General features: G+C 43.8%; 1 protein-coding gene across 21 annotated transcripts in view; it reads left to right on the plus strand.

Moving 5' to 3' along the window:
• FOXP1 (forkhead box P1) overlaps positions 1-20,119 on the plus strand; it is a 380,386-nt gene that overhangs the window by 287,451 nt on the left and 72,816 nt on the right. For 17 of the 21 annotated variants that reach the window (XM_051788661.1, XM_051788668.1, XM_051788662.1 and 14 more), the window contains 2 exons: positions 17,162-17,299; positions 18,405-18,494. In XM_051788661.1, coding sequence (XP_051644621.1) covers positions 17,162-17,299; positions 18,405-18,494 — 228 coding nt within the window. Of the gene's footprint in view, positions 1-6,364; positions 6,500-17,161; positions 17,300-18,404; positions 18,495-20,119 lie in introns of those variants that run through there. The other 4 variants (XM_051788676.1, XM_051788683.1, XM_051788680.1 and 1 more) reach the window with 2 other exon arrangements.

Genomic DNA, 20,119 nt, shown 5'->3' on the forward strand with positions numbered 1-20,119 from the left:
AAAAGCCCAGAGCACACAGTGAGCCCTGCTTAGTGATGCACAAAGGACTCTGAGCCGGTCGGATGACCCCAAGGGATCTGAGAGCAAAGTCCTCTGGTTGGGGTGTTTGCTTAGCCGGCCTGGCTGGCTGTTTCTCATCCATGTGAAACCAGATGTGCACCATCAAAATGACTGATGTGGCCAAAGGCCAGGGAATGGCTGTGCTGAGGCTGGGTCTTCTGCCCTGCAGTGTTGTTGTCCCAAAACAACAACAACTCCCTCTCCTCTCCTGTTCCCTGTCCTGCTGGGCTGAGTGAGGGGGTGCTCCTGACCCAGAGGCAGTGAGGAAGAGGGGAAGCACACCATGGGCAATGTGGAGTGATGGTCACAAGGACACCTCCCTTGTCATGCCCTGCTTCCTAAAATGCACTTTATACGTGTACAAGGGAACCTAGGATGGTAACCTGTAGTATCTCCTCCTGGTAATTCAGAGCTGCCTTGCAGCAAGCTGACACACCTTCCAAGTGCAGTGGGACAACCAGAGAACATTTCAGGGGGACTCCTCTGTGTTCTTCTGCCTGCACTGAGTCTTCTTGGCTTTAGCACTGTTTGCCAGCTTTGCAAATTGCACTGTTGTGCTGCTTTTTTGGCATTTTGGAGGTGCATTTGATCATGGTGCTTGTTCTAAAGCAGGAGCAGAGATCCCAGTGCTGCTCCCGAGCTCTGTCCCTATGTAGCATCAGCAGTGTCACAGCTTTTCTGTGCATTCCTATATAACCATGAGGCTGTTGCCTAAACACCTCTTCAGGAAACAATTAAAATTGTTTTGTTGTGTGTACAAAATTAAGTGTCTTCCTCTCTAAAGAAGAGAAAAAGCTCTTCACATGGCTGCCGCCTTTAAAAAATTAAAAATAGCTTTTGAATATTGGAGGAAAACTTGAAACTATGAGCCAGCTAAATAAACTGTATCATGAAACCTTGGGGACCACTGAAATGGGAACAGTGGCCCATTACTGCTAAGAAGGTGTTTTATTGAAAATACGCTGATGTGCGTTCCCAGCAGAGTGAGTGAAAAACAGCAATGCCCAGTGGTGATATGGGGTGTTCTCACAGGTGAACCAGAATATAGAGCTCAGCACTCCTTGGCTGAGAGCACAGTGGTCTGATGGGTGTTTTTCCATAAAGGGGCCCATAGTTAATACATTTTATTTTAATTTACATCTCTGTCAGTACATGTGTGTACGTAGGCGTGTGTGTATGTAGTTTGTTGTGGAAGCAGGCCTGGGTTTTTAAAGAGGATCCTTTGTGGTGAGGTGAAGCATTAAGTCTCCTGATGACAGAGGCAGATTACCAGGAGAGGGCAGTGCTTCCAGCACTGCATTCCACACCAGCTGTCCCCACACCAGCCCTAAACTGGGGTGATCCACCCCCAAACTCCCATCTGGGGACCCTGAAGTGGCTCCAGCCTGGAGCACCCGCCTGCCTGCACTGCTGCGATGGGCAGGAGATGATCTGGGGTGGCCAGGAGTTCACTGGTTAATACTTAACAGGCAAAAATGTGTTTGATTGACGTTTGTTTTGTTGATGTTTCATTCTGTGGTTTTTTTCTTACCATGGCAACTTTAACATCACGACAAAACACCTACTTTTCCTCTCGAAGCCATCGCTGTTGTCATGCCCAGTGGGTTATTTTGGTAGACAGGGCTTGTTCTTTTCAAGTGGAGGTGTTGCCATCTCCTACCAGATACCACCTCCAGTCTTTCCTGTCCTAAGAAGGTTTTCTCTGTGTGAACACTGTATTTCAACCCGTGGCAAAAAAAATGGAGTTTTAGTGGAAACTGCAGCATTTCCTCTACTGTACGTGACATAAATGCCATCTCACATAATTAAGGAAAGTAACCGGGAACAGTTAGTGGTGATTACCTCTCAATATATTGTGTACTTTGGGGCAGAAAAATAAATTATGAATAATGCCCAAGCATACTTGGAACAATTTGCACACTGTGCTGTGAGTGATGCAGACCTGCTGGTAGAAGAGTGTGCTAATAAATTTTACTTTGTGGCGGAAACAAGAGATTACAGTTTATTAGGAAAGGAGATGGCAATTTATTAAGATCAATCAAATATGAATGCAGAGCAAAAACGTTGCCATTTTTATTTATTTATTTATCTAGAAGCATGGGGGGAGCAATTATATAAAATTTGTTGTTTACCTGTGATGTTTGATTCATTATTAATATTTTTATGTTTAGAGGGAACCATAATTTTGCTGAAATGTCTTCCATAACTCCTGCACAATCATATTCATAACTCACCTGAATGTTGACACATCCTGCTGTGTATATATAAATTAACTAGTAACACTGGCATTATAAAATGATGCATTAAATGAAGATGTGAATGGTAATTTAAAGCATGCCATGAAGTGAAATTTAAACCATTGTACAACACTGAGGGGATTTAAAGAGCCTTGTTCGTGCAGAATTTGCAGGGGCAGTAAGGAAAATGACAGTTTCACATCAAAAGAAGAGCAACAGGGACACAAGGATTACTGAAATGCTAATTGCTTTGGTATTCTGTTTTGTTAGACACCATCAGCCTAAAAATCACTTTTCTGCCTGAAGATATTTTACCATGAGGGCATTAACTGAGATTATTAAAAAAAGACAAAAAAAAAAATGTTTACTTTGTCCTTTTTCTCAGCAGTTTGTGGGTAATAAGTTTCACTGTTTCCTGTTTAGTCAGTTGTTTTCCCCATTTGTTTTTGTAGGTCTTTCAAACAGCAACAAGGGAAAATGAAGCAGTCTCAAAACAGGAAAATATGATTTAACCCCACAAAAATGGGCCTGGGGATCTGGGAGTGGGAACAGTATCCGAGACGGCTCTTTCCCTCAGAACTGCAAACAGCAGCTTGCTTTTAAACTGTCCCATGGCTCTGTCCAGTGTGCCGAGCAGTGGGATTTGGCACATGCTTTTGCCAGGCTTGGCATGGGACCGGTGGAGGGGGGTGGGCTCCTCTGTGCCACAGCAGCACTGGCACAAGAGCTCATCTGAATTACTCACTCCCAAATTTGTGTTTGGGGAACAGGGTGCAGGATTTGGCCCACCACCAGCAGACAGAGAGCAGAGTGGGACCTATTTGGCCCTGCCTGCCCAGGGGAACATCCCGAGGGTTAGAGCAGATGTATTGCTGTCTTAGGTAGAAATTGCCTCATATTAGGACTAAAAATTTCCCAACTTGGGACAGGTTAGAGGAGGTTGTGCTTTGTGGATGCCTTGTCTTTTCTTTCCTTCTCCCCTGCCCTGCAGTTAGATGAGGCTGTTCTGTAGGCAAGTCCATGGTCTCTGCATGGATAGGTACCTACAAAAGTCTATGAATAAAGTGTACATGTAAAAAATAATGGCGTAACAAAACCATTCATTCCACTGTATTCATCATAATTCCTAATCTGTTCCTCTCACTTGGACCTTAGTGTCCAGTGATTATTTTCTTTCACCTAGGTTTTGATATGACCACTTAATATGGATCAGATCCTGTGAGAACAAGTTGCCAAATAGCCATCTAGCCTGCCACGCTCTTTCCCAGTTATTTTTAATGTATTACTTTATGTGTTCTGTTTTGAACATCCCTGTCTGATGGTCTCTGTCTGTGATGACTCTCCATAATTGAATGGAATTAAAGTGGGAGTTTATGGTTCTTCTTGGTCTTTTAAAATATTTTGCTGGCTTAGAAATGCATTATATTTCATGGTGACCTTACTTAACAAGTGCTCCCATCTCCTTTAGTAAGGATGAAGTTTTTAGCCCACAGCAGATGTTGGCTGAGCTTGCAGGTATGAAGCTTTTATATGAAAGGGTATAAAACGCTTTAAAAATATGGCTTGCAGGTTCTGCGGCCTGCACTCGGTGCTTAGACAGCACCTTTCATTTTTCAAGGTGTTTTGCAAATATTGGCCTACAGAAGATCCTGAAATGAGTCGTATTATCCCCATTCTGCAGATGAGGAGGCAGAGATGTTGAGGTCATTGAGTGCCTTGAAATGGTGCAGGCCATTCCAAAGCCAGGCCACAAACATTGCAGACTGAGCTGTCAGAGAGAGATATCATCAGTATCAGAGACATTAAAAAAAAAACCCTGAACAAAACACAAAAATTTCTAGGTGACTTGCCCAAGGGTGGGGAGAATTGTCAGTGCCAGAGCCAGCGTTGTGCTTTTGCTTTGCATGTAGATCACAGCCTTGGGCTTGCATTGCCACGTTATGCTTTTTCTTTGCCCCTGGAAAGAAGTGCCTTGAGCAAAGTGGTAGGTTTCATAGTGTCCTGGATTTTTCCTAAATGTAGTAGGTCAGAGCTTGGCCCAGAGGCGTGTGATCAGCCGGTGACCAGGGCAGAAGGAGGGCACTGGCCTTCTGTTGAGCTGTGTGTACCTGGATATGGCCATACTGGAAAATAAGGACTGATGATGTGAGAATAGGATTGAGGGTTGTGCGTGAGTGAGGAGTTTGTGCTGAGGATGACAAGATAGATCAAAAGATTTCCAAACTGGGGTCTCTAAAGCATCCTGTGATGGTTTGCAGAGACTGCCTGGGCATGCAGCCCCCTCCTCATTTCGGATGCAGAGTTGGTCGAGGTGTGTTAATGCAGAGCCGTTCCTACTGCTGCTTCTTTGCTGTCAGTGCTGTTGGAGATCCTGCCACAGCGATGCTCTTGGAAATGCAGCACCAGGAGGAGGTGGTCCGAAAGAGAAACTGTTGAAAAGTTTAAGCCTGTGTATTCTGTAATATATTCCCCAAAGCAATCCAAATTCCTCGAGATTGCTTTGAAGTCCAGGACAGGAAGGATTTCTCTTAAGCACAGGTGATAATTATTACTAGCTCGTTGCATGCGTTACCGGTTTCTGTTGCTGCTGAGTGCCCAGTGTGCTGGGGGGTGTGTGTACATCTCTGCTTGACTTTGCATAGATAGAACACATATAAATACTGGCTGTTCCTGTGCCCTGTCTGTGCTGACCTGCTCGGGGTGTCCATGCCCCTTTAAGAGGCAGGCACTCTCTGATTCATGTAGGCTGTTTCTGGCAGATTTAGGGTCTTGCAAAAGATGCCCTTAGTCCCTTATTAAATATTCATAAGAGGGTGGGGTCACATTTTTGTGACCTGAAAAAAATCCCATTAATAAATTTGTTATCTGACACGAAAACACTTTAGGGTGGAAAGCAATCCCTATCGCATCCCATTTAACATCAGATCGCTAGTTGTCAGTAAATTGGGTCCTTTGTCTTTGCTTCTTGTGAGGTTCTTCAGCAGCATCACTAATGGGGCTATTGTCTGACAGCCCGACTCCTGCAAATAACGGGAGGTTCTGCTGGGAACGGTGTAGGGTGCCTTCCGTCTGCCTTGGTACTTGCACGTAAAGTAACTGAGGAGTAACTCTCTGCATCAATTTTGTCTTCAGAAACTATGTGAAAATGTAAAAAAAAAAAATAATGGGAGAGATTTTACAAATATTGCTGCCTGAGAGAAAGTGGAGTTGGACTCGATGATCCTTGTGGCATCGAACTCAGGATATTCTATAGATAGGAGCGTTTTGGGCAAAGGAAAATAGGGTCCCAGGGCTGTGGCAGTCCCTGGGTTAGAGAGAGCGCACGTACAGGGTCGAGTTGGGGTGCTCAAATCCGGACAAGTGTTTTTCTTGGAGCTTGCCCGTGTGAGTTTGTGAAGATTGTTCTGAGTGAGGTGACACTGTGCCCTATGGTTAGAGAGGTGCCACAGACCCAAACATAGCAGATTCGTGTCCACAGCGCTCGAGGGCTCGGCTGCCTTAGAACCAGGCAGTCGTGGATGCCCCTGGCTAGGGCTGGGGTGCTCGGGCATCGCTGGTCCCCAAGGCTTGGCCAAGGAGGGAAGGAGAGATGCTCCCCTCGGCAGGCCGGGCACTCACCCCCGTTTCGCTGCAAACTCCTGTCAGAGGCATCTTGCGGTCGTTTTTTTTATTATTATTATTATTATCGCTCTTTTCCGATACCGAAATCCCGGGGTTTTGTGGCAGAGCCGCCGGGAAGGCAGGAGGGGAGAGCGCCAGCCACTTTCCGCGGGAGAAGACGACAAAGTTGCGGGGCGGGCAGGAGGGTTCCCCTGCGGTGCCCGCCAGCGCGTTGTGCCGGCGCTTTCCCCCCCTCTCTACCCAGCGGCTCCACCGGGGTGTCCGGGGGGGGTGTCCGAGGGGGGGTGTCCGAGGGGGGTGTCCGAGGGGGGGTGTCCGAGGGGGGGTGTCCGAGGGGGGTGTCCAGCCGGCGGTGCCCGGGCGGGGGGCGGGGGCGGCCCGCGGGGCGCCCCGTTCCGGGGCGGGGTGTGCGCGGCGGCGCAGGGCGGGGCCGCGCGGGTGGCGGCGGCGGCGGCGGCGGCAGGAGCCCCGAGCAGCGCGCCCCGCACTCCGCCCGCGGAGCCTCCGCAGCGCCCCGCGCCCGCCGCTCCGCCAGCCCGCTCCATGGCCCGGCGCGCCGCTCGCCGCCCGCCGCCGCCCAGGTGGGTGCCCCGCCGGGGGGAACCGAGGGCGGGGGGAGGCCCGCGCAAAGTGCCGGAAAACAGCCCGGCGAGGATGGAGGAGCCGCGCCGCTCTGAGAGAGGAGGGAGGGAAGCGGGGAGGGAAGGGAGGGAGGGAGGGACGGCGTGTGCGCCCCGCAACTCGCCGGAGGTTTTTTAGAAGTGATGAGCGGCGCGGAGCGTGTCGCCCGGCGTCTGTCGTGACAGCCGTAGCCCGCGCGGGGCTGGCGCCGCAGCGCTGGAGTTTTTGGAAGAAGAGCGAGGGAAACGGGGAAAAGTGCACAGAGCCGGATAAAACGCGCTGTCAGGTTTAAATGTCAGGAACCGGGATCGCTGAATGGATTCGCCAGTCAATTTACCAGGGGGAAATTAAGTGAGTGAGCTTTGTTTTTGACATTGACTAGTGCTGTGAACCCCGGCGAAATGGATGTAACGGGATCTCAGTGTCAGCCCTGCGAGCCGGCGTTGCAGTGCGAGTGAGCTGAATTTTCGAAGGGTGGTGGTGGGGGGGAGGAGGGAACCCTTAGGAAGTGGGTGGTAAGTTTAGAGCAAAGTGCATATACACTCTTCCTCTCTGGAATTAACTCCTTCAAAGCCAACTTGTCTCTGAAAACACCGAGAGTTCTGACTTGTCCTTGCGCTCGTGGCAGGGAAAAGCCTCTCGGTAGCGCGGCACGGTCGTCTCGGTGCGTGTGCTGGCGATTGACACGCTACCATTTCATCTTTTTAAATAAAAACAAGTTTGATGGCAGGAAATGTGAATCATTCGGGGTGACCAAGATCTGTTTATGAAAACCAAACGGTTGGATTTATTCTAGCAGTGAGTGTTGAGTTGTGAACTACAATAAATTGTGAAAGTTTATTTCTAGTAAAAAGTGACTTGCGCAGGCTAGTTTGCTGTTTTGTAAATAAACTGAAATGTTAAAATCCTTTTTTTATTTGGATCACAGCTGATTTTCATGCCTGATGCTCCTGGGCCCAATCCTGGAAGGACTTGTGCATGTGCAGTAGCTATACTAGGAGAGGAGGATCTCTCCCTCTCTTTCCCCCAGGAACTGTAAGCACTCTGCCTGCTAAAGTAGTATTTGCCAGATCGAACACCTCATAAGTAAGATTAATGTGCTGAACTTTGAGACATCTTGCACATCTTTACACCAAGTTGAAAAGCATTTCTTTTTGCTTGTAGCTCTTCTAAAAGTCACGGCTACAATGCGTGTGTGTATGTGTGTATGTCATTAGAGTGTGCCTGTGTCTAGTTGAGAAATGGCTTTTGTTGATTGTATATTTATTGCAGTAGCAGCCTAGGAAGTCTCTAAAAGCAGGCACTCTCTCCAAAGCCAGCGGAAAATCTGCTGTCAGAGGGCTTTCAGTGATCTCCTGTGGCTACGTCCAAAAAATTTCATTGATAAGGCTGCAGAGATGAAACCTGAGTCCTGCCTAAACAGAGTAGCTGCCTTGGCCTAGACTGTGATAGAGCTGAACTGCAAACTGATTGGTCTGACACTTTATAATCAAAGTTGATTTATTGTTCATTAGTAGTGCATTAGCCCTTTCAGGCAAGACAGTTATTTGTGTAGTGGCCTGTCAAACAAAAGACCGCTAGCACCTGTCATTTCTAAACCATGAGATAAGCAAGCAGATATTAAGATAATGCAAATAGGAATACACTGGAATGAGGTAAAGTTCTAGCAATTTCTCTGTAAGAAATATTGTTTTATTTAACATGCTCATGTTTAGCAAATAGAGGAACTGGATTATAGAGTGAAGGGGTTCCGCTGCACCAGGACCATCAGGAGGAGAAGGCGCTGGGAATGAGCTGGGCGTCTGTGGAGTGTGGTTTCAGAGGACCTTGGAGGTGAGGAGGCAGCTGGGGCAGATAATGAATTGGGAAAAGCCAGTTGCTGATACAGGAGGAAGATGTGAATGCTGTTTTGTAGCCTTAATTTAATTTTGTTTGATTTTGGTTTTAGTGCGAGAGCCAGATTGAGGCACTTTTTGTGGTTTTTTCCCTGACTCCTTCCTCTTCTTCCCAATGGACAGATGTCATGAAAGGATGCTCTTACTGGCAGGGGTTAATTATATGAAAACTTGATGACATCACAGCAGAGCTGTGAGAATGTCAAAATACATCTGCTGCCATATTCAGACATATTGCTCTCCCTCCTCTCCCCCTATATCAGCTCCCCTCCCCTCTCAAAAGGGAATGATCTCATGACATAAAACAGAAAACAACACAAGTGTCAAAAGAAAACAAAATTAGTGAACTTTTGTCTGCCACCATAGAAACGAGGATTAACTTATGTTATTCCAGAGCATGGAATGGAGACTATCTGCATGAGGATATATAGTGTATTGTCTTCTGTGAATTTTCATTTGACAGGGATTTTGGAGGCTGTGATCTTAATTAAATCTCAACTGACTCAAATAATGCATCTAAAGGCATGCAGTGTTGCGTAACCTTGCTGAGTTGGTAAACCATAAATCATCAGAAAGCTTATGATAGGAAGGGCTGCTTTGAAATTTTTTTTTTGTTTGCTACAGTTGGTTTGTTGGTTTTTTTTTGGTCTTGTTTAACATACACTTTACTGCGCTGTACCATTGTGCTCTCCCTTTTCTAAGCAGTGTTATTTTTGCTTAAAAAAAAAAAAGCTCTGAGACATGCTCTGACCAGTCACTCAGCCGAACTAAAGAGAAGTCATAAATATAATGGGATTGACAGGGAAGAAATGAAATCCCTGCACTGGCTTTGCAGGGATCTTGCTGCTCAGAGGAAGGTGTGGGTGCCTCACGTTCTTCTGTACAGCTGGATGAGCCCTCCACACATTTTAGAAGTGTAACTCTTAACCCCACGCTGAAATTTATGCTGGGGCGTAAACAGTGATCAGACCCCACGGTGGAGTCGTAACGTGTCGCCCCTGGGTTGTAATGGGTCACAGATGGATGATTGCTCTAATGGATGGTGGGCTGTGCAAGTTGAGTTGATTTTAGTTGTGGGCCGGGAAGAAAAGGGTTGCAACAGTTGTGTGAAGAAGGTTAAAGGGGGTTTTTAGGCATTGAAAGCGGGGCAGGGCAGTCAGAGCGATTTTCTTATGCACCATTTTAACCTGACAATGCTCAGGCACTGTTGTTGCTTGAGAGTGAAGATGTTTTTAAAATACTGAAGCTAAACAAGTGACTATTTCAGTGTAAAATTCTTTGGTTTCTGTGTATGTGATTACATGCTCCGGGCAGCTGAAGAAAGGTAAGGGGAGAAAGATTATTGCATTCAAAAGTTTAAGGAGTTTCAAAGCTCCTGTGCTTTCCTGCTCTGTATTTCTTACTCATTTCAGAGCTGCTGGAGACAAACCTGAGCTGGGAGGACACAGCAGTTGGATTTACTTTTGTAAAGGTTTCCCAGTAGCAGGATAACTTACTGGTGTTGTTTTTCTCCCCTCTTTGCTAGGGAAAAGCAGTAGCAGGGGTAGTTTTATCAACACCTGCAAAACTAGATTGTGGGAAAGTCCTGACACCATAAGCTAAATTTGTTATTGTTTGGTGAAAGGCTTGGCTGGTTTTAAGCAGTTTGTTTGTTTTATTGAAAGCAGAACTGCATTACTGGAAACTGCTTTGCTGTAGTTCAGTTAAAATGTCCTGTACTGTTTTGTTTTTATAAGGTGCTTGCTTGTTCAGCTTCACTTTCCAGTTATAAGGAGAGGAAAGAAAATCCACTGTGCACTCATCTGCAGATTAAAGTGGCTGCGTAGAGATTGGGAGAGAAGCAGAACTGGCAAATATGTCTTCCCCAGCCTTTCTTTTTTTCTTCTTTTTTTTTTAACCTTTCCAGCACAGTTTCCTGTGCTAGCAGGAGGATCTCTAGTTAATACTGAAGTTGAATGAATGTTAGAAAAACTAGACTGAATATTGAGCAAATAAACGGAATTGCTAATTGTTCTGTGCACTAGTTTCGGATGGATTTGCCTTCATTGATTAGGTAAGATGCTCTGTTATTTGGGAGGGACAATACCCCCTCCTCCCCAAACTGACAACGGGTTTTAATTTTTAAGCTTTATCTTGCCCTTAAATCTGAAACATCATTGTTCAAATAACTGAGAACAAGGTAAACCAACAACATCAAAAAGGTCGGCTTCTGTGATTTCTCAAGGGCTTGTTATTTTGTACTTTCCAATTCTATTTGATGTCTTGACAAAACAAGATGACACAAGGGAGAATACATTAAATTTTGATTTTCATCTAACCTGTTACAGTAGTGGCAGCTTAATTTCTTTTACTTTTTACCGAAGACGGCTTTTTGCACAATTACTTTAATTGCCACGCCACTTTATGAGAAGGTTTCTTTACGGGTTTCCCATTTGCCTTGATTTTGTGAGGCATTTTTTTGAACGTGCTTTGACCTTTAACACGGCGAGCTGGCTGGTTGGAGTGTGTCTTCATTAGGAGTAAATCAGTGAATGGCAAAATTGTCAAAGAAGCAACTGATGTTTTCTCATTAGAATCTAATTTGCACCGTTGTGCTTAGCTGTGATGTTCAGCTGTAGGTGTCTGCCATAGGTGTGAAAACCTGCACATTTTTAAGCAAATAAAGTTTACAACTGTTATAAAAGGTGACACTTGGACCCAGAGTGGCAAAGCCTACCCGAGTGTTTAAGCAGAGGCTCTGGTTTGTGTGGGAAATAAACAGCATGATTTAACCAGGTGAAATTTTTTTCAAGAATCACTAATATTTTCAGCTGGCCACCACTATGTACGTCATCTCAAATGCCCTGAGCTTGAAGAGCAGGCAGCTGTGGATTTGATTCTTGCAGGAGAAAATAGCCAGGGATGGAGAGAGGGTTCATCCTTCCTAGAAATCTGTTGGGAGTTTCAGTTCTTAAAAATCTGCCATACAAAAAAAAAAAAAAAAAGCCCCTCTGTGTAACACTTCCCTTTAACTCACATGAAACTCTGGACATATTAGATGTTGCTTGTTCAGTCACGATCTTTTATTATTTAATTAAGCTCTCCGTAATGTATGTATGAATTAATACACAAATGTAAGGAGTCTGACACGATGATTATTCTCAGTATATTAAGGGTGTTTGGGAGAGAGGGTTTCAAGGGGTTTTCAAGGGCTTTAGAGGTATTTTGGATGTTTCTAAGCAGGATTGCTTTTGGTTTATTTGAGGCTTTTTTGGCAGAATATGTTGATCTAACATTTCCTTTCTTAAACTCTGGAAAAAAAGCAGATTTTTTTTTTCCTTTTTTTTTTTTTTTTAACTGAATCATTATAAAACATCACCAGAGTTCGGAACCATGTACAGTAGGTTATAATTTTTCCTTTCATGCTAGAGAGGGAAACAAAAACTATAACTTTTAAAATGTGGAAAATGATGATGATAATCTCGAGGTTTGAAATCTCACTCAGCTTATTAAAGGGATATTTGGTTGTGTGTGTGTGTGTATGTTCTCTGGTTTAGTCTCTATTTGACAAATGTTAGATGTAGAAAGGATTTAATTTATGTAAACTTTATATTTTTATGCAAATTAAATGGGTATTTATTATAGCTGAAACAATTATCCTGGCACTTAGTGAGAAACCTGGTATGCATGAGAAGTGGAAGATAAGATCAGATGTTTCATTCTGTAAACAAATACGAAAATATTCCCATTTTTCCTCAGCTAGAAGAGAATACAGAAGACAGCAGACATCCTGACATGCCGGGGTATGTCAGTATAGCCCATCGTTCTGCTTTCTGTGGGTCAAAGGGAGATCTCCCCTCCTGATAAAATATAATAAACAAAATTAAAATAATACAATGCTAATTTAATTTTAAAGAGGGCTCCCCCCCCTTTCTCTTTTAATAGGGAGTTGTATTGTTACAGAGAGAACAGTTATGCTAATGACAGACTACTTAGCTGATTTTACATTAATATAATAAACATTACCTGTCTTAATGCGCTGTGCTGTATTATGGCAAAATAACTAAGTCTCAAAGTGAGATTCCATTTCGCATAATGAACCAGCATTGCAGTTCCTGCGTGAATAATTCCGAGAGCGGCGGTTTTGTGTTGGGATCTTGGAGGATGAAATATTATGTCGGAAATGTTTTAGTCTCGGGGTGGAAGCAGGTCCTGCCTTCAGCACTTCTTGCTTTGCTGGGCCGTGCTCTGGCTTGTGGCATCGTGCCTCTCTGCTTGCCAGGCTGTCAGTGCTTTATCTTCTGGTTTGCATTGTTTCAGCTGAGGGGTTTTTTTTTATATTTTAAATGTATTGCATATAAGGGCTTTCTAATAGGACAGCTCAAGTTCATTGTTTGGTTTTGCTTGGCCGTAGCTATTTTTATTGTAGCCCAGTATTTTTAACTGTTCCTCAGCAACTTGCTCTTTCTGTGTTCAGCTGTTTTGCTCCGTTTAACTTTTATCACAAAAATCTTTAACCGAAGAATTGCTGTTTGGAAATCCAGGGTGCTTGGTATGAGGGCTTACTGAAATCAAGTTTGAACATAGATCACGGGAGAAAAGGATTTTCTGGCAGAGTTATTCTTTATGAATTAAGGAAATCTTCCCCATCTTCCATGCATGCCTGCTAACAGTTAACAGAACCACAGCCGTATCCAGCATCGGAGGCACAGGGTGTGAAAAGGGCATTCTTTTTTTTTCCTTTTCGCTTCATACAAGATTAAACTACTTGAAATTATTTAGCTAGTATTTAATTATATTAATATCACTGAAAATGAGGGAATGGAGATGATTAAATAGGACTAAATCATTTTCATCCCCGTGACCCTTGTCTGGGTTGTGTGGAGGAGTGACAAATGCATCCCTGCTGTAATTTCGTGGGGAAGTTAAAGGTGAACTTGGTCCAAGTTTGTGGAAGTTTTCCTTGGTCCAAAATATGGTGTGTTTGCAGGGCTTGAAATGGGGGAGTCACGGAGGGGGCTGAGGGGGACAGGAGGGCTTTGGGGGATCTGGAGGAGCAGCAGGCAGAACCCTGGGATAAACAGTGTCTGAAGACAATTGTGAGTATTAAAGACATTTTTTGCCGTTGATGGTATTAGCATGTCAGCAGGTCCATACTAGCACAGCTCCCAAAGCCAAATTGCAGCTGTATTTTTACCTTTGCTGCCAGGTTTACATGCAGCTGGGTATCTACCACACCCTATTGTTATCAGTCAACAATACCAAAAGTAGTTCATTAATCATATCAATAACAACAATCATGTTTCATGTGCAAAATAGAAATAAACAACTTGAAAGAAAAAATAAAAGATTGATTTCTTCTCTGCATGCTAACTTAGCATTCTTTAAATATATCTGCCAGTACTTTAATTTGAACTTCAACTCCCTGAAGGCAGTAAGACAGAATTATTTTAGTTCTTCATAAACTGCCTTCTGTGATTCATTGTTAACTCATAAAAGACGCTCATTTTCATGTACTTAAACAGTTAAGTCATTTTTAAAGTTGGTTTCTAATTTTTTTTGGCAACACATTTAAGTTGACATCTGAGAGATAGAAATCTAAAATGAATTTATAGCTTTCGATTTAGGTTTCACTTACTATCAGACAAAATATCAGAAATAAATATTTTTTATCTAACATAATGTAAAGTATATTGCACAGTATCTAAAATAAAGTTTAGTTTTGACTGAATACACTCAAAAAGGGACCCATAAATATTAAGAGAGCTGTAGTTAAGAACTTACATGACTGTTTTAAATACTATTGATTTAAACCACTGGCTAGATTTTATGAATCAAAGTGTAATTTCCAAGCTTTGGCTATATTTCTCATCGCTAAAGCACTCTCTCTTGTGTGCCTTTAGCAGCTTTCCAGACATTCAACACGGGATTAAATGATAGTAGTTACAATGATCAATAGGTTAAGACCGGTACAATCACTCTTACCGCTAATGACCTCGGTAGTAATGGGTAATAAAGTGTGGGCTATAATAGCCTATTGCTGGTGCTGCATGCCCTTTGATTCCTAGTATTACCAGGGACTAGCTACATGGAAAAGTTGGACGTTTGGAGTTAAGAGAGTGGATATATAGGCCATCATTCTTAACTATTTAAAGTCCTCAGACTCTGTGTGGGCCCACGCTTGTCCGGGATGTGTGTGGTCATTTTTAACACTGTAGTTTCTGGTTTATTTGAATTTGTTTGTGCAAGGTTTCCGTAAGTTGCTTTCGTGACAAACTGAAGTACAGGCTTTGGTTAAATGTGGCTGTGAGTTGTGTTTATAAATGGAAGGCAGCACCTTCTTTAGGGGTGCAGGTGTGGTGTGAAAATGTGGTTTCAGATGGTAAAATGAAGTTGAACGGGCCAATGCAAACTTGTACTTTATGTACTTGTACTCCGTAACTGTGTGCCATATATATATATATTACTACTCTTTTCTTTCTGGTTAAGTGCTTCTGTTCTTGCAGCTAAGAGATTCTTCACTGGAAGGTACGTGGCTGCTTTTCAAAGATAGGGCCCAATTGTCAGATTTGTCCTAAGATAAACGTGCATAAAGGCCATGGAAGTGAATGGGAGTTGTCCCTGCCCAGCTGACGGCAGTACGCGGCCCTTCAGATTAATCACCGATGTGTAGGGTTTACAGCACCCCACCCTATTCCTGTCTGTATCCCCGCTTGTCGTCATAAATCTGACTGAACAGTATTTGTCTTGTCTATCTTCCAAGAAGGGCACAGAAAACATACTTAAACATGCTTCCTCTTCTGTTTGCTTGGTCCAACTTCAATGAGAGGTAGTACAAACCCCAGGGTAAAGTAAACTTCTCTGGGGATGAGAATAATGAAGGTGAGTCACGCTTTGGGGTGAAGATAGTGACAGCAGGATTTAATTAAATAATTTTGTACTCCCAGAAAAGTTTTTAAAAGGGTACGGATTAAGATATTCTGTATTAATTGGATTACCCATCCAGATGACTCAGTGTCCTCGGAGCTGATGGCTTTCCCATAGGTGTGGGCAAGCGGCACAGGCCACGGGCAAATGGCCCCTGGTTTTGGTGGTTTCTGGCATTTGACCCATAATTAAATCTCCATTTGCCTGCATTCACACCAGCCTGATCCACATTAGCTGTGTGGGAACACGCTGTGCCATGGGGAATGCTCAGAGGACCTCGCCGTGTCTGCTTTAATGGGATGTCGGAGGCGTGCGAGCCCTTGGTAGGCTTTGCTCAGGCAAATGTTTTTGAGGCAGTGTCTGTCCCTGGCACACGACATGTACACAACAACACGGGGAGATGTGCAGTGTACATGCATCTGACCTTCAGGAACCATTTTTAGTTCATCAAAATTAGTGATGCTGAGAAATCAGGACATCAGTGCATAATGACTGTGAAATTAGGAATGAGAGCTTGCTATGCAAATGACAGGACAAATCATGTGAAAAAGTCAAGATAAACTGCATATTAAGACATTATGTTACATAAAATTAATACTGCATTTCTCTCTTGCTTACTACTACACTGGGAGGGTTTTTTTTAAACTCCTTTATCTTCTGATCAGCTATTGTCTGTGGATTTTTTAGAAAGTGGTGCACAGAAAAAGTGCTAAACATATTATTACCTTTTATTGTAATACATGGGATGACAGGAGATCCTTTTTAGCAAAGTATATCCTTTACTGCTTTTAGTTTTGTGCTGTCATGTATTTGATTTGAAACTATAGAAAAGTAAGGTGCTTAAATATTACTGTTAAAACTCATATGGGTTTTGTCTTTTCCTCTATTGTTTTTTTTCCCTCCTTTTCTTTTCCTTTTTTGGGGTGGAGGGTAGAGGGGTGGGTTTCTAGGGAAATAGTCTTCTTGCATTACTGGGACTGACAAAATGGTTCTCATGTAGTCTTCAAATTAAACACAAGTGCAGTGATTATTTTGAATAGCTAAATTACATTCTAGAAAGCTTGCAGAATTCATAGCATTGTCATTAGGTATCCGCTTGAATACAATTTGTGTAACCTTGGCCAAGACAGCCTGTCATTTTAATGTCAGTGTTTTATCTGAACAAGACATCATCCTTTCAGATACAGTGTACAGGTTCCTTGCAAAGATGCCCGTGCAGAAACGTGTTAACAGTTGCAAATATGAAATGCTATCAAGTTCATCACTGTAGCTGTTTGTCACTGAAATGTCATGGAAAGCGGCTTTTAATGGTATCTCACATAATATGAAAGAATTGAAGACATCTGTATGCTGGGTGAATATGGAATGGTAAAGACATCGTGGTAGGGCCTTTCTGTAAAAATTGCATAGGAGTCTAGTGCTGTTATTCACATCACTGAGCCTTCCTTCAATTTTCTTAAAAACCAGTTGTAATAGGGTCTAGATCCCATCAGTGTAGGATATTTGGCTGCTGGATTTCTGTATGGGAAGCAAGGACTTTCCAGGAGGGAAAGGACCCGTTTGCAGATTTCTTGTAAAAATAAATTAATCTTTACCATACTGCTTGCTTTAAAGAATTTCCATCCACTAATGTTTTGCAAAAGAGGAATTTAATCTCCAGGAAAGTGTAGACAGTACTTTTGTTCCTGCTGAGGTGGGCTGTAAGGATTCTCTTGCCTTCAGCTCCCTCAGTGCCAGGTGTGGGATTCCCCCGGCGTGGGGATGCTGGAGGAGCCACAGGGATGCTCTCTGACCCCCTCTTTCTCTCATCTTGGCCTTCAGGTTCCAGTGTCGGTGGCTATGATGACACCTCAAGTGATCACTCCCCAGCAAATGCAGCAGATCCTCCAGCAACAAGTGCTAACTCCCCAGCAACTCCAAGTCCTGCTCCAGCAGCAGCAGGCACTCATGCTTCAACAGGTAATTGTTTCCTTAACAGCTGCTCAGATGGCCCCTATGGCTGCTGGAGGGCTTTGCCCCCCAAAACACTCCTGGGGAAGAAAGCTGCCCACATCTCAGGTCCAAACCTTGGAGCATCCATGCTCCGAGCTGAACTGACTGCTCTTTTGTTTTTAATTCTAGAAATAGCTGCTGGAAACAAATCCAGGGAGCAGTGCTAGGAGTTGTTTCCAAGATCAGCTAAATAATACAGATGCATATTTAAGTGTCAGGACTTCGGCAGATGTCCCTGTTGCTTTTGCCTGCATCCCTCGGAAAGCTTGGTGTGCCCTGACTAATTGGAATAAACAAGGTAGAAGGGCAGTGCTTCCCAGTTTAGACCTCGTTATGTCCATCTGGAACCATAAAGGACTATGGAAACGGTGGCAGTAAAAGTGGAGAGGTTGTCAAGCCTTAATCTGTTTGATTTCCGCCAACATATCTCGTGTGGTGTGTACGTGCTTCTCACAGCCCATGGTCCTTTCTCAGCTGGAATTTGGCCACCGACAAGCCCCGAGGCTCCATTATCATAGGGTTTGGCACAGCAGGGTCTCACAGACCCCGGGTGGGTGTCAGCATCCAGCCCAGCTCAACCTTGCCTGCTCCCTCCTGGCTCCCAGGCTCCCTCCTGCCCACACCGGAACGCTGCCTGCACGGTGCACATCTGGGGAGCGGGAGGAGGAGAGCATTTCCCAGGATGTCTATGCATGTATTGAACAACACTTAATACAGTCAAACCCTATCATTTAGAAAGCATGTGTGTTTCACAACAGAGATTCGCCAGGCTCTCTCAGCAAGGGCATTTTGGCTTTGTTGTTACAATCAAAGGTCATTCCTTGCCTTATTTTAATTAGTTTGTGTAGAAAATGGTATGTTTTTCATCAGTTCATTTTGGAGATTACTTTTCAAACGATAATGCCAAGAATAGTCAGTGTGCACTGAATTTATTGTTGAGTTTCAAACTAAAGGTCAGACCATTACAGATAAAAGGATGCTATTTTTCAAATCACAGTTTGTGTGTTACACCAAAAGGGACACTGAATTGGCTCTCCACTTTGTTACTTACCATCTTTCCTTTTCTTTGTAGCAGCAGCTTCAAGAGTTTTATAAGAAACAACAGGAACAGTTGCAGCTTCAACTTTTACAGCAACAACATGCTGGAAAACAGCCTAAAGAGGTACAGACAATACCCATTTTACTTTCAAACCACAGATCCCTGGGGACTGTCTAGTGGCTATTAAACTGTCATTCATCTTATAAATGATTGCACAACTGAACTGACTCTATCGGGCCTCAGCTTTCAGATTTAGAGTTATTGTCCTGTTTTCGCCTGTGTTTTCTTGTGCTTTCCATTTACTCGCTGCCACATATTTTATAGCAGGGGACCAGGCCTTGCTGCCTAGTATGAGTCCTGGAGCAAGCATCTAGACTTGTATCTTGGGAGAGTGCTTTGGGAAGTTAGTTATGGTGTAGAGGGGAGGGGGCAAGGCAGCAGGCCCAGATATGGTGCTGTCCTTTCTAAACAGGGCAAAATGCTGAGAGACATTGAGTTTGTGCTTGTAATTTCCAACTACAGAGGTTCTGGTTGGATGTTCTTCACAGCTGCACTGAGCAGTATTGGTGGTGACATGGAGAAGAGGTGGCAGGAGACCTCACTCTGATGCCACCATGGTCCATGGCAGAAGGGGACAGGCCAGGGTAGCTCTGCCTGTCCTTTAAATACACTTCCCTTTCAAAATACCTGTCACATCCTAAACTTTGTTGCTTTTTGTGTGCTTAAATTTAATTTTGCTGCAATTACATTTTTTTTAAGGCACCGGGCTCACCTCTTAATTTTTGGGGAGTTTGAGACTTTCCTGCTTAATCTGACATCTGTTCTGGCTTAGGTAGATCCTAGAAAGCTGCCTCTTGGCATGAGATGCTGAGTGATGTCCTGCGATAGCGGCAGCGCTTGTGTCACTTGACAAGGAGGGGGCTGCTCAAAGCACACACCAATTTCTGCGCCCCAGCCCCCTTGAAATTTCGGCAAATCGTGCCACCTGTGCCAAGTTTTAACCCAGAGTGAATTTTTCCAGCTGAGTTATAAACCCCTGAAAACAGGGGGGTTTATAATGGAAACGCTGACACAACCTTAGCCATAGCGCGCTTACGGGCGCCACTATAATAAAAAGGGAACAGATTAAAAAGTGTCTAAAATGTAAATCTAAAGGACTAACAGTAATTAAAATGGAAATGGCACAGGGAGGGAAGGCATGTAATTGTGAGATATCACTGTGCAGAATGCTCTCAGCTTTGTTTTGCTGGCTGTTTTTCTAATTCAGTAGGGCTTACTCATCAGTGGCAGTTCAATGCGCGTTAATGACTCTGGGATGCAGGCATCACTCTGGACAAAGAAATGATTATTGTGCGGTCAAAAGAAGTTCAAAGACAAGAAGGGAATTTCAGTTTTTTCCTTAGAGATCCACATTCAAGAGCATATAAATTAAGCCAAATGTTAAAAACCACAGTCTGAAAGCTGACTTCAAAGTCACAACTCTCTAATTAATGAACTGCGAGCTTCAGTTTGGACAAGTCGTGGTTTGATGCGCCCATAAATCAACATGACAGGTCTGTTTCACAGTCTCAGACAGCGCTTGTCATTGAGTCACATCAGATGTAAACACAGCAGAAAAAAGAGGGAATATGAAGGAGGTGCAATTGATCAACAGAATTGGTAAAAACCCACTTTTGAAACGCATTATGCATGATCACAGGAAATGGCGATAGCCTCAAGAGGCTTTCTCCTTCTGCTGTTGCTTTTTT

Source organism: Manacus candei, unplaced genomic scaffold (genome assembly GCF_025592945.1).
Source record: "Manacus candei isolate 608988 ecotype Guabito, Panama unplaced genomic scaffold, ASM2559294v1 h1tg000025l, whole genome shotgun sequence".
In the NCBI taxonomy this organism is placed as follows: Eukaryota; Metazoa; Chordata; class Aves; order Passeriformes; family Pipridae; genus Manacus; species Manacus candei.